Source organism: Monopterus albus, unplaced genomic scaffold (assembly GCF_001952655.1).
Source record: "Monopterus albus unplaced genomic scaffold, M_albus_1.0 scaffold91.1, whole genome shotgun sequence".
NCBI classification, from domain to species: Eukaryota; Metazoa; Chordata; class Actinopteri; order Synbranchiformes; family Synbranchidae; genus Monopterus; species Monopterus albus.
Genome location: NW_018127971.1, coordinates 202,240 through 216,675, shown reverse-complemented (window position 1 = coordinate 216,675; position 14,436 = coordinate 202,240). Strand labels below are relative to the sequence as shown.

The window sequence follows — 14,436 nt, the reverse complement described above, 5'->3', positions numbered from 1 at the left end:
AGCGGTCATCCCCCTAACCAGGGTTGGCAGTTGGAGTCCCGTTCTCGCCGGTCCTTGAGTAAGACACTGAACCCCAAGTTGCTCCTGATGGCCAGAGTGGTGCCCTGCAGGGTCAGCGCTGCCACTGGTGTGTGTGTGTGTGTGTGAGTTGGTGCCACAGATGGCTGCCTCAGTTCTGTACCACAGACAAATTCCTTCTGTGTGTAACATACTTGGCCAATAAAAGCAATTATCATTGTCATCGATTATTAAATCCTTCTGTTACTTAAGGATACATCATTCTGTTTGCATAGGCTGACTGGCGCAAAGCCTTTGCTGCACTGTGAAAGCAACTTACTGAGATGGAAGGCAGCCCCGAAACATGACCACAGAGAGGCGTGCAGCTGATCACACCCCTAAACTGTCCAAGAGCAAGCCAAGGATGGGGAAACAGCGGGGGGCGAGGTTTTGACGCATCAATCACAGAATGCACAGAAAAACAAGTGCAACACATAACAAGAATGAAATGAGAAACGAATTAACAAATACAAATTAATCAGTGAAACATGAACGCAAACTGAGATGATGAAAAAAATTTCAAAAAATTAGAACCAAAGATAAAGTACGTTGTCAGAGCAGCGGACAGTGAAATAGTTTGTCACGAGTGTGAACTATCTGACCTGTGTGAACACCAGGTTCTCGGAGCTGCGGCTATCCAGGCTCAGAACGAAGCGGATTGACTGGAAGAGCTCTTGGATACTCGTTCTGAACTGCTCCTCCTCCATCCCGCAGGTGGCTCTTGAGTACAGGATGCGAGACTGGACGATGAACTTGAACAGGTACTCCAGAGCCTGACAGGGTTGTTGGAAGGATGAAGACAGAGATGTACGGTCAACTAAAGCACAGCTCGTATTGTATCATCACTTTCTTAACAAAGGAAAAGCACTGAGCATCTAATAGGTTGAAAATCAGTACATAAAAGAAATATTATCATTTTCATGTCTCAAAACACAATACCAATTTACATGATCTCACACAAAGGAAATTCAAAGACGTTGTGGAAGTGGTGCACTGTGCACATGTCAATATCTACAGAGATTTTTGATAACTTCCTTTAATTAACTTTATTCTCAGCAGGGAATTCACTTCCTGAGGCCTCATATAGCGTCACATTAGTGCTTATCAGCCTGAACTATTTCCTTATGTCTTACTAATTCATCACAGCAGAAGGAGCCAGGACAGACTTGTATTTAAACAGTTTCCCAGATATTTTTAATGAGCTGCTTCCACTCTGATGCCGAACTAGAACAAAGTGTGAGCGATCTTTACCCTCATGGCTTCCTGGATGTGGTCCTGTCGGACGACCTCAGCTGAGCGATCCATGTACCACTTCAGACATCGAATCAGCTCTCTGCAGAAATGATGACAGCTACTATCACACATAATGTTTAGGTATGTAAATTCTCATTCTCATGTTTTGCTTCAAACTGGTTCACTGAAAGAAGTGAGTGAAGTTTTGTTGTACTTGTATGCCAAAGCTCCAGCAAAGTGGTTTTGGATGTAGGAGTCCATGACAGGTCTGAAGTGGTAGAAGCGGCTGTCCCTGAGCAGGTTAATGATGAACACCTGAACACACATGCATATATATAAAGGTGTCATTCCTATTTCTCCTGCTGAGAGTCACAATATATAACTTAATTGACTAGTACAGTTGTTCCACATTAAACTTCCTACCAGTGACTGGAAAACAAGGGGCCCATATTTATCGGTATTGTCATCTAAAAGACAGAAGAGTGTATCCAGGACATCTCTCAAGAACTGTGAAGTAAAAAGAAACAACACTCAGCACAACTGTCACATTAAAGACCCTGTTGGTAACTAAAATAGAAACAAAGGGCAACCCCTTCATCTAAAACATTCAATAAAATGTTTTTATAATTCTGAAACAATAATATGTTGTTTCTTTAAAAGAGGTACTGTCATTGCTGGTAACCAGACTTTACAAACAGTAAAAATTCTTTAGATTCATCTCATGATTAGATATATAATCTGAAGACAGCGACCTTAACAATCTCCTCTCCGCTGATCTGACGCAGCTGGCCAAGGGTGTCCAGCACTCTGTCTGGATGTGCTTTCCAATTCAGAAGAGCCAGCAGGTCCACTGAAGACAGAATATAATCAAACTGAGGTGAATTAACTGGAACAGGAAGTGAAAGTATACATAGAAGGGCATGTAAGGTGTTAGATTACCATTTTGAGTGAGTTTGGTGGAGCAGAGTATGGTGGAGACGCAGAAAGTCTCTTTAGGGCTTCTCTGGAAGGGCAGATTGGCCGGCAGGTTGGGGCAGCTGTTGAAGTCCTCTTTACAGCAGGGTAGGCTCAGGTACAATCCCTGGTTACTGAATGTGGTGTTCTCATCGCACTGGAGGGTCAACACATGAGAGTCAGAGAACGTTTTCTTAAGATCCGCAGATACTGTAGTCTGGAGTTCAGAGAAGTAACGGAACAATGAACCAGCATCAGTAACTGGTCTACAGCAGTGACATCAACAGTGGGCTGCTCTCTTGTTGGTGACTGGCCTGATCAGGAGAGAGCTTCTGCCACCAGCATGCTAACGATGCCTGCTCATGTTTGTTACAGTAGCACACTAACAATTTAATCTGAGTACGAAAACAAACAGCAACAAGCTGATAACAAATTATGATGATCAGAATATATAAACAGGGTTATACTACTGTATCTAAACCAGAGTTTGAAGTTGCAAGAGCTTCCTAAGGTTGTTGCTGGTTAAATAACCCAGCTTGAAATAGCCTACTTATCATTTCCATTATATCTAGAAGAGCTCAATTAAATGTAGCTGGACTTCGTTTAGAGTTTTTTTGTTTTTTTCAGGATTTAAGAAGCCTTTTGCAGTGGCTGAAAATCAGCACAGACGTATTATTTCCATCCTATTAAGGCTGGTGAACTGGTGTATGTCATCCTGTTCTTTTATGTGACAATAAGCTAACTGCTGTGGATATTTTTGTCTTTCACCTATCACACAATGTCTAAATTTATTTGATGGAGAGTAGAAAAAAATATGACACATTTCATTACATTTTATGTAGTCAGAGACATAACAGACCATGACCCAAACTCCATTGTGGAGGAAATCTAAAGACATACCGACATAGTCCACTGACAGAGAAGCGCCCTACCACTGCTGGGTCACTTTAATTCAGTCATCTTTTCATTTAAAAGCTATAGACACACGTCAAAGCTAAAGCTTCGTACCTCTGAGCATTTTAAGTGCAGTCACACGAAGATTTACACATTTTAAAAATATTAATATCTCATTTTGTACATTGTGTTAATTTTTTACACTTTAAGTTAGAGCGTAAACCCTGCTCATACCTTGTACACATACAGCTCGTGGCTCTCATCCGACAGTGTGGTCCCATCTTCTCTCATCAGAGGAGTGAAGGCAAAACCAAATAGTTTTTTCTCCCCTTTGTCTTTAGCTGAAAGAAAGCACATCATAATACCATGCCTCATACCGTCTATCTACATTGTACAAGCCATACTTGTACAGCTTTAAGCATGATCCAGTCTGTCCTAATAAACTCTTGTGCTGTGGGTAGGGTGCCACTGGGCTGCATTACTGACTCACTGGAGCAGTGTCTGAACTCAAAGCGTAGGTGGGACCCTCGGAAACGGTCTATGGGGATGGGCAGCTTGACCATCTCACTCCAACGAGGGCTGTTGTTGTGGTACAGGACAAAAGAACGATATTCACTGGTGTTGGGCTCGCCGCTGCCCAAACTGATGCAGTCCTGATAAGGAAAGAAACAAGTCTGATTGTTTTTGAAGACATATGACTTATCAAATTAACATGTGGATGGAAGGTCATACTCATCATAACTCACTGATGGTGTGATTCATACTGTAATAACTCATGTACATATGTGTCATACTTTGAGTGTGTCCCCGTCGGCATAGAGCACATAGAGTGTGACTTCGATGTTCTTCTGGACGCTCTTGCCACCCCTTTCAAACTCGCCCCGCTCCAGGGTCAGATACAGGTCATTGCGTATGTCACCTAGGACAATTACACAGAACACGTTTTAGTTAAAGGGGAATTCCACCAATTTTTACAAGCCAAAGTCTTTTACATGTCTTGAGGAGAACTACTATTTTGTGGCTCTATAGAATGCCGCACAAAATCTGATAGAGCGTCACTTGGAAATCGCGTGCATCCGAAGAATAGCCAGCCCCTGCTAGTGTAGCATACCTGAATCTGTGACCCAGTTGTGTGATGTTAAGTTGCATTGTGGGTAATGGAGTGTATTGTTAACTCAGTAGAGTACTCTTTTAAGCTTGACACACTAACTGCGATGTACTTTGAGTGCGTTTCCTCACTGCCCTCTGCCCCAACCCCCCCTAGCCTGAGGTTCTGTGTTACCCACAACAACAAATCAAAAATATCAGAGGAATTCCCAGATTATGATAACAAACCTGTCTCCTGCCCTGGCAATGTTAATAAGTTGGAATATACATGTCAGGCCCTGCTCCACTGATTAACTGTGTGCGGTCATCATAAATTAAGCTGCTGTGCGTACTGAGATGTGCACCACACGCCATTGTTCTTGTCAATGGGAAATGAGCCCCCTGAGTTGTAACACACTGTAGCTCACGACTGCATTGGCACCTTTTGTGAGGTCAGCGTTTAATGGAACAAATATCAGTGGCAACAGTGAAGGAAGACATTGCAGTTATTTATAAAATCAGATTAAAGTTATTTATATCCGAATCATTTCCTTGGGGACAGATGAGTCACAAGCAATGATATTGGGAGGTATTTCAGTCTAACTGGAGAGAACTGGAGAGGAGAAGATCATACTCAGCAGACAAAAAGCAGAACAATGTTTGCTGATGAAATATACTGAAATAAAAACTGTCTCTCTCTTTGAGATATCCCTGAAGACCTCTGCTCTTTATGATTTGCTCAGCACCTGAACTAAATGCCAATCTCACACAAATGGGGAGCGATGTCTCTAAAACATCAGTGGTGCAAGAAATAAGCAGGTCTTGTACTTAAGTAAAAGTGTAAGCACAATCAGTTAGGAATACACCATTACATGCAAAAGTCCTGAACTTGCTTAAGTAGCAGAAATAATATATTGCAAAGTCAAAGTCAAAATATTGCAAAGGATTCATCCTGCAGAAATAAATGTGCCCATGTGAGTGATATATTTTAAACTACAGTATTTACTGATAATACAGATGTAAGTCAGGCCCTGTCAAAGGGTCACATAATAAATCTGATGGGTCGTAAGATGATTAATGAGGCAGATCTGCTACAAATGTTCGAGTTAACTTCTGGACTTTCCTCTAACGTTTTCTGTTCTGATTTGACCTCGTGGACTTTCCTCTAACGTTTTCTGTTCTTGTAAAATACTGGATGATTTGACCTCTTTGGTCACACAGTTCACATTAAAATGACACCATAGGAGATGTTTAGAGAGAAAGGTTGCCTCTGATAGAACTGCTAACAACACACAGTTCTCTGAAATGTGACAAAAGGTCATTCCACAAGGCAATTTGATTTGTATAGCACCTCTCAACAAAGAGGCCATTCAAAGTGTTTTACATAACACATTGAAGCTATAGAAAAAGTAGACATTGTTTTTTGTAAGAGGTCACAAGCCAGAAGGGTTTGGAATCATTTGTTTAATCTTTATACAAATAGTTACCCATGGTGCAGTAAAATGACCAAATTTAAGTGTGGTGGTGTGAAATGGAAATATTCAAGTGTACATTAGAACATCACTTAACTAAATGTACTTAGTTACTTTCCACCACATGCTGTGAAAGCAACGTACTGTGTGTACGACTGTTTCCTCCTCACCACACCTGACTCTGCTCTCCTGCATCTTTCCAGTGCTGTTTTCTGTTCCATCCTCACTCTTTTTACATCCTTCTGGTCCCATCCCTCTCCTCCTTCATCTGCACCTTCGGTACTCTGATCTGTGACCCTCCCTACTTTTCATTCCTCTAAGCAATCTGGCCTCTGCTCTCCACCTCCTCTCTGAACCTCTCTGTCCCTATTTCAGCCCACTGTTCTTTGCTTCTTTACCTGGCAGGATGACATCTGGGAAACCCAGCTTGCGTGTGAGTGCCAGGGCCCTGTTGAACACAGCCTGATTCTCCCGTCTGATCTGCTCCAGCTCACCCCGCAGAAGCTGCAAGGAAATGATGAGACCTGGGGGCAGGAGTGGTGGGCAATTGTGCGTGTGTAAATAGGGGAAAGGGCAAATGAAGAGGTGTGGGGTTGTAGGAGGGAAGTGAAGGAATAAATAGGGAGTGAGGGGTATTTAAGAGACATTAAAATATGGGGAAGGAGGAGACAGCAGACAGGAGAGCCGATGGAGATGTGATGAGAGCCAGGGAGAACAGAGGGAGGGAGGAACAATAAGTTATTAAATAAATATGGTGAAATAAAAAGTACAATATTTGCCTCTAAAATGTAATGAAGTTGAAGTATGAAGTAGAACAAAATCAAAGTACAGATACCTCAAAACTGTACTTAAGTACAGTAACTGAGTATATGTTCCACTGAAAAACCCCAAAGTTAGGTTTCAAAATACACTTGAAGCTACAGTATATGTAGGATATTTGCATATCGTACTCTTGAATAAATACATAACCATCAGCATCTCTGTGACCTGTTGGCAGTGTCCTTGAACAAGACACCATGTGCCACCTCACTGTGAGTTGTGCTGCAGACACACATCAACTCTGACTGCCTTTGGCTTTCTTTCTCTCCGAACTCTCACCAAGAGGAAGCCAACACCAGGGATACACAGCAGGAAACAGATGTGCAGAGACAATACATTTACCATAGTTGGTGCTGGGAGCTGAGTACTTGGTGTTGGACTTGCGGATGATGTTTTCGTGTATTTGGTACCACTCGTTCTCATTGTTACATCTGGAGAGAGAGAGACAGTTGGGTAGGCCTGTTAACAACACACCCATTAGTGGGTCCAGATGGAGAGTTCAGGATAGTGTGCATGGGGACCACAGTACTGTACATGAACAGCATGTGCCCCACATCCGATGTCCTACTGGAGACGAGGTAGCAGCAGGGGGAGGCGCTATCAAGCAGCGCATTAGCCAAAATGCACAGCACACTAAGCAAACTTGACAGCTAGCTCTCTACCAGCCCTTTTTCATTACTGTGGTCCTGTAGGCCCCTGGGAACGGCATCGGGAAACACACAGAATGGAGCCTTATAGAAACCGACACACTGGAGGCAGCTCAGCACTGAATCACTGCTTGATTTTTAAGGAGAAGGACTCTTCATCTCAGGAAAGAAATCTAATTAAAATGACAGTTTTCTATTCTTTAAATCTTTTTTTTCATATTTAACTGTATAAATATCCTGAAAATACTATGCAAGAAAAATGCCATATAACAAGATGGCAAAATGTATGAATGACATCTGACCCTAAGCGGACACTGAGGAGGACACGGCAGATACAAGCTGCTGACTGACAAGAGAAAATGCTGAGCTTGGTGTTATTTTTCTCTGTCCTCTAACTTTGTTCAATTATCTATTATCATTTCTCTCAGTCACTTCCCCTCTCCGTCTCTGTGTGTTCTCCCTTCACTGGGTTGGTCAGCGTACAGGAGCGGCCCTCTGTGGCAGCGCCTAACAGAAGCAGCCAAATTCACAACATGCCAAGCAACCCTACATCAGCAGCTATTGATTTTGCAGAGGACACTTCATTATCATTCAGGTTAAATTACACCAGGCAACAGCGCTACAGCACTGGGATGTCATGCACACAACTGGTAGAACATTTACAGGTTCCTACGCCACTACATAGACTCTTTAATTTCCAAAGCTGCACAAGCCATGCAATTAAAAAACAATTACACTGACAGGTACAGGAAAACTGAAGTGTATGCAACATTTTAACAATAGTCCTAATCTCACAGGGATTTATAATCAAGAAAGAAAAGAGTTTCACATAGATACTCACGTATAAATTTTGAGCACAAAGTCCTTCTCCTCTTTGAGGTCTGTGATGGTGTGAAAAACATCACTCATGGCAAGAACAGCACAACCGTAAGGCCTTCTATACTGCACATGAGGGGGGCCTTTCTTTGAGTCGTTCAGCAGCATACGACCTGGGCACAAATTGAAAAAGGAGACATTAAGAAGAAAAGAAAGATAACCTAAAAACATGAAGGACATGCTTTTGCACAGAGTACTTTGTTTACCAGTTCTTATAACATGTGCAACAATATACAGGTCTCTCTTCAGGTCTTTACTGCTCAGATCCTGAGGAGAGATGGATACATTATGTCAACTTATTGCTACGGAAGTTGAAATGCAGAATGGTTAGTTTAGGGCAAGAAAGGACGAGATGTTACCGTGAAGAGAGCACACAGTCGATCAACCTTCTCTGGATTCTTTGGTCCTCCATTTTTGTTAAGTTTCACCATAAACTTTTCACTGCAAAGGAAGCCAGTTTACAGTTTCAGAGTGTGTGTTGGCCATAGATTGTCACAATCAATCTGCTGCACAGAAATAGTGACCTGTGTGTGTGTGTGTGTGTGTGTGTGTCTGGCCTTGCATGCATACAGTATACACTGTAGGACTATTCAGGGCTTGTTATGTGTGCACTGAGATTCCTGCATGTACCTGATTTGTTTGGCCTCACGAGTGTCATACAAAGAGAAAAAGACATCTGCATCCTCGCTGATGCTGTTATAAGTAAAGCTCTTCAGATTGATGAAGAGGTGGTGTGACACGGGGACACGGCAACCATCACCATGGCGCTGTCTCATGATGTCACCCTGAGAATGAAGAAAAAAGTGAGCGCTAACAATCCGTGGCCAAATACCTGCCATTCTGTATTTAAAGTCTACAACAAAACCGAGTACACCCCTGTGCAGTATCCCTAATTTGTTAAATGATTCAGATGTGCATCTTATTGCAACAACTATTATTTCTAAACTAAATAATTTTTAAGTGGAAGTGTAGGATATTTGATTTTGTGTACGAATAAAACCAAACAGATTGGATAGACTTCACTGAAAATACAGGCTCCAAAGTACAACCTCTGCAGCAAAGGTGAGTGTACTTGTGATCACTGCAACAAAAGTGTTTTCACCTTTGTCTTACAATTCAAGCTAATTGAAAGAACAAGGCTATAAAAGAACCCGTGAAGATCACAGTTTTCTCAGTTTTGGCCTGGGTAGTGTCTACTGTGACATGGCTCCACATGTAAGAGATTGGCTGAACAACTATGAAACCAGATTGTGAGATTAATGACGGGAGTGAGTACAAGAGCATCAGCAGGCTACTGAACATAAGCGATACGAGGCTGCATGAGTACAAAAGGAGTAGGAGAGATAACGTTTACAGATGGCACTATGAATGCAAGCTTGTATACCCAAATACTGAATGAAAGATGAGTCCCGATCTCAAGAAGTTTGGCAGACAGGAATTTTCTGACATGACAATGACCCGAAACACACTGAAAAAAAATCACATATAAGTTCAATTAAAAACTATGCCCTGGTCAAGCACAGTATGTCCCCTGACTTGAATCCAACAGAACACATTTGGAGTATTTTAAAGCAGAAGGTAGAGCAACAAAACCCCTCCAGCAAAGAGCTTAAAAGAACCATCTGTGAAGAACAGCAGAACAGCAATCCACAGAGATGTGCCAGACCGCTGGTAGCATCCAAGCCCAGGAGGACTGAGTCTTTCATCAGAAATGAAGGCGGACACACAAAATGTTAAAACATAAAAGAATGGACTAAAGGTGTGCTGATTTTTGGTGCAGCTGGTTCTTACGCTTGGACTTATTATAGTTGAATCAGTCAAACTGCTGAAACAGTTTTTGAAATGATTTGTCTTCATTTTTCTTAGGGTTTTGATTAAAAAATGCTATTTTAAATAAATTGGCAGTGTTTGTAATTCTTTAACATTTTAGTGATGTTTACCAGGGGTGTACTCGAATTCATTCTACACTCAAGATAAGCTTATTCAAATGATTAATTGAGGTATAAGTAAATAGCTGACTCAATATACGTATGTTGTACAACCTGTCACATGTACCTGCTATATACAGTACACTCAGTAGACTTACAGGGTGTCATCAAAATAAAGCAGTGAATGAATGATTAAAAATTGCAGCTCTGGTGGTTCAGTATTTGTTATTAGAGCTACAGGGGGGATGATCAAAACAACTGTATTTATAGGATATATACTGTAACTACTTTAAATATTATGAAACTACTGTAACAGCGTTCAGTGACCATGTCCTTCCTATACTACATTTTTGTCTTATAACGGAGTCTTCCAGGGTTCCAATTAAAGAAATGTTTGGATATTTTGGGAAACACTCTCAATTGCAGTGACTTGTAATTAGCATTTCTTTCTCAAAAAAAGGCCAGATTGGGCTCAATGTAACCTTGTTTTCCTTCTGGCTGATGAGAAAACTGGTACCATTTTAACGTCTGCCTGTTAAATAGCTGTTTCAAGTTTATTTATGTTAAGCTGAGCTAAGAAACTGCTAACTGTTTACATTACAAACCCAAGAACTGTGTTACTCACTTGCATTTCTCTCAAAATGTCTAACTTTTCCTTTAAGGCCTGTTCTCAGTAAACATGAGCTCAGTCCACTGGCGCTTAGATGAAAAACTATGCCAGAAATGACAGATTATAAAAATACTGCATCCCTTAGCGGACTCAAAAATGCGACAAGTCTTTAAACTGGTGTTCCCACACAAACAAAATTCAGTGAACACAACTATCCAAAGTGCCCTGCGCAACCATTTGCACATACACTGGGGCATATGTGTTCCCAGTGGGAATCAACCCTCACACCCTGGCAGCATTGGTGTGAGGTTCTTCTGGAGCATGACAGTTAAAATTAATGCTACATGCTCTTACTCTTAGTGCAACTACAGAAATTCCACTATCACCAGAAATACAGGCAACCAATAGTAAAGAAGTGATAAATATAATGACACAGTACCCTGACTTCAGGAAACTCATTTCCCACAGGGTGTTAGGAAGAGATATACAAAATGATGGCTGAAGAGACAGGCACAGCATAGAAGGTTCTGATGATTCTGTAAACAAACTGCTTTAAAAAGACTGTACCTGGTTTGTGCTTTGCTGACCACAGTGTCTGCTGGATACGTGCTAAAAAAGAAGAAAGTTCAGTAAAAAAATCAGATCAGTCGCTCCATTCTTTACTCCTCCCACTCAGCACTGAACATATTTACATTACAGCAGCTTCAGACACACACTACCTGAGCGATGCCCTGATCGATGCTTCAAAATTTCACCTACATACATTGCCAACTGGCTATACTCCTGCAGCACTAAGAGAAGCCCACATGAGGCAAAATGTGAGTATGTGGGAGAGGAGAGGAGAAAGCCAGCATCGCCCACACACACCTCTGTGCTCACCACTCTAAAAGAACTCCTCTACTTCCCTACCTGAAGAGGTGCCAAGGGCTTGCGCTCAACCAAAAACAAGCTCACTTTCATCGACAGTCGACTTTTTGGCAAGGAAGAGCTACAATGTTGTTTCTGGACACAGCATTTAGCACACAGACATTCTGAGACAAAGCTGAGAAATATGGCAATGAGACAATGCAGACAATGCTGCAGGGCAGTGAAGAAGTGAAAGATTGTTTTGATATTAGCATATGAAGCTATATCTACTGACCAGGAAGCCCCCCGCCCATAACTGTCTTCAGCAGTATTACATCAGATTTCATAACATCTGTGCTGTAATCACTCTCTACGTGTACTGTTGAAAGTCCCACATCACTGCAGCCAAAATATATTTGAGACATTATCTCACTAGAGACATAATGTCTCTAGTCTGGTTTGTGGTTTAAAGCAACCAAGACTAAAATATGTTATTTAAATAATAATAATAATAAAAACAAAGTATTTTCCCACTGCTTCACCTGGCCCTATCACACTGCATTATGTCTCCATTGCCAGCTCTCAAGCTTGTGAGGCACGTGCACACAAGAAAAGGGACACACTCAATATGGCGGGAAGATAACCATAAAGAACAGATCACATGATGCAGCTCCAACAGCCGAGTCACGCTCTCTTTTGTGAGTCACATTCATATGGATGATTTGATAATCGGTACATTCGCACATCCAGCAACACATTCTTATATACAAAAACAGCATGCACAATGAAAAATGGCACATAGCAGGTAACAAATCTCAATGTGTGAACACAGCATCATTTGTGTTATGTTACAGATACATGCATGCCACAGGGACATATATTTAATTATATTTTTATCATCCAAATAATACAAATTCACTTTAATAAAATATTGTACTTCATCATTATAGAGATGAATCTGTGCAGCAGGCATTGGTTCAAGAATAATCCCACCCAACTTACCAGTTTGTATAGCTCTGAAACACTGATCTGATCTGATTCCACCATTTCAAACTCTTTCCTGGGAACAAGGTCTAAGCCAAGATGTCTGGAAGAGACGGATTAGGAATGTTTTAGAAAGAAGACAAAAAAACATAGTGAAGAAACACACGAGTCTCTTCAGAGTCCGGCAAGATAACACTACAGCTTTGAGTGGAGGTTTATCAAATGTTAAGCTTACACATCTTCTTGGCTTCTTTCTCAGTCAGAGTTAGTTTGTAAAAAATAATAAGAATCAACCAATGTGTCTCAGTCAACTTTCCTTTCCCTAGTCCATTTACTTAAGTAGTGTACTTTAGTAGAATTTTGAGGTGCTTGTACTTTGAGTAGGGCAGCACAGTGGCACAGTGGTTAGCCCTGTTGCCTCAAGCCTGGGCCGACCCAGGACCTTTCTGTGTGGAGTTTGTATGTTCTCCCTGTGTCTGCGTGGGTTCTCTCCGGGTCCTTCGGCTTCCTCCCACAATCCAAAGACATGCAGCCTAGGTTGATTGCCCCTAGGAGTGAGTGTGGGTGCGTATGGTTGTTTGTCTAAGTGTCAGCCCTGAGATAGACTGGTGAACTGTCCAGGGTGGACCCCGCCTCTCACCCAATGTCAGCTGGGATTGACTCAACCCCCATCTGTGTATGGATGGATGATGTATTTTGAGTATTTCTGTTACATGCCACTTTGTGCCATTTCAGAAGAAGATGTTGTACTCCTTACTCTTCTATGTTTACCTAACATTTGTAGTTTCTAGATTGTATATTAAGAGTACTGTTTTACCAAATAACATTGCTGAAGTAATTTTTACATAAACCAGAGTGTGAAAGCTATCGCTGGCTGTTTTACTCAGGCAGGTTAGTGTTATGCTAAACTCTTGCATTCTCTGTTGGATGCCTAATAATGAATGGTTACAGACTTAGTAGCAAGTTGTTAAATGTAGCTCTTCATGGCTGCACAATTACATCCAAGGTACAATTTTAGATTTACAGTACCTTGTCTTGTTTTACTTTGACTCCTGTGTGGCATTTTTGGAAACTTTGGGATGTTACAGTGGAAAGAGGATTTATGGGTATGAGAACAGCACATGACCACTCAACATGACTTTATTTTATACTGACAGACAGACCCACAAAAGAGTCTGTGACAATAAAGAGGTTAAGTACATTACTGGAGTAAATGGGGTTTGCTGAGTTGTACCACTGGCTTATGCTGTGCTGTTGTATATCATACTGTAACCCTTCACTTACAGCTGTGCAGCCTCAAATCATCAGTGCATCAGTGCATAGAGAGCAATGACCTCAACACACATGGTCAAATAATAACACCATATTTCAGGCTCTATTTCTGAGTGTTTTACATTAACGTGTATCGCTGAAGCGTGATACACACTAATGTCCATAATGCAGTGATGTAGTTCAAAGTGAATATGTTTGTACATTTATGCGCAATTGTGCAATGACTCTTATATTAAACCAACAGATGGTTCCTCCACATAAAGCCACATCTTTATCTTTATAATGGATGCCTGTCACAGCTCAGTGGGGTGGAGTCTAAAACTGGCAACAATAAAAATATGGCTTTACTGTTCCTCCAGGGCAACGTGCACTGACTTTAAGCTGCTTGAGATTCACTCATCTGCTAAATGACCATAAAATTACATCATAGAGAATGTAGTTACGCACCCACCCACACATCATTGTAGATCTCTCCAGTGCCAAAATATCGTGTTCTTTTGTGGCCAAGTGTTAAAAACAGATGTTGATGCAATGCACTCAGTACAAGGGTTACTCACTCGTTGCCCCAATCAAGCCGTACGGTGATGTGCCGCTTGATTTCGCGAGTCTGGTCCTGGGCGAGATGACCCTGGATCAGCTGTCGACGCAGGTCAATGAGCTCATTCATCACATGACGGAGCTTATGGAACAGATCCACCTTGTGTTTCTGTTGAAGTAGCCAAAAAAGCCTTGTTGATTTGTTGAGACATTTCCTGCTG

At 41.5% G+C, this 14,436-nt stretch overlaps 1 protein-coding gene across 5 annotated transcripts in view; it reads right to left on the bottom strand.

The window, feature by feature from the left end:
- The window catches only part of dock3 (dedicator of cytokinesis 3), a 51,773-nt gene that overhangs the window by 17,642 nt on the left and 19,695 nt on the right, over positions 1 to 14,436 (bottom strand). For all 5 annotated transcript variants that reach the window (XM_020608086.1, XM_020608088.1, XM_020608089.1 and 2 more), the window contains 18 exons: positions 14,236 to 14,384; positions 12,425 to 12,509; positions 11,144 to 11,185; positions 8,669 to 8,823; positions 8,398 to 8,479; positions 8,245 to 8,305; positions 8,004 to 8,151; positions 6,858 to 6,946; positions 6,095 to 6,220; positions 3,933 to 4,057; positions 3,629 to 3,791; positions 3,373 to 3,479; positions 2,230 to 2,401; positions 2,043 to 2,140; positions 1,714 to 1,797; positions 1,505 to 1,605; positions 1,309 to 1,390; positions 660 to 830 (listed from right to left, as the gene is read on the bottom strand). In XM_020608086.1, the coding sequence (XP_020463742.1) occupies positions 660 to 830; positions 1,309 to 1,390; positions 1,505 to 1,605; positions 1,714 to 1,797; positions 2,043 to 2,140; positions 2,230 to 2,401; positions 3,373 to 3,479; positions 3,629 to 3,791; positions 3,933 to 4,057; positions 6,095 to 6,220; positions 6,858 to 6,946; positions 8,004 to 8,151; positions 8,245 to 8,305; positions 8,398 to 8,479; positions 8,669 to 8,823; positions 11,144 to 11,185; positions 12,425 to 12,509; positions 14,236 to 14,384 (2,040 nt within the window). The remainder of the gene's footprint in view (positions 1 to 659; positions 831 to 1,308; positions 1,391 to 1,504; positions 1,606 to 1,713; positions 1,798 to 2,042; positions 2,141 to 2,229; positions 2,402 to 3,372; positions 3,480 to 3,628; positions 3,792 to 3,932; positions 4,058 to 6,094; positions 6,221 to 6,857; positions 6,947 to 8,003; positions 8,152 to 8,244; positions 8,306 to 8,397; positions 8,480 to 8,668; positions 8,824 to 11,143; positions 11,186 to 12,424; positions 12,510 to 14,235; positions 14,385 to 14,436) is intronic.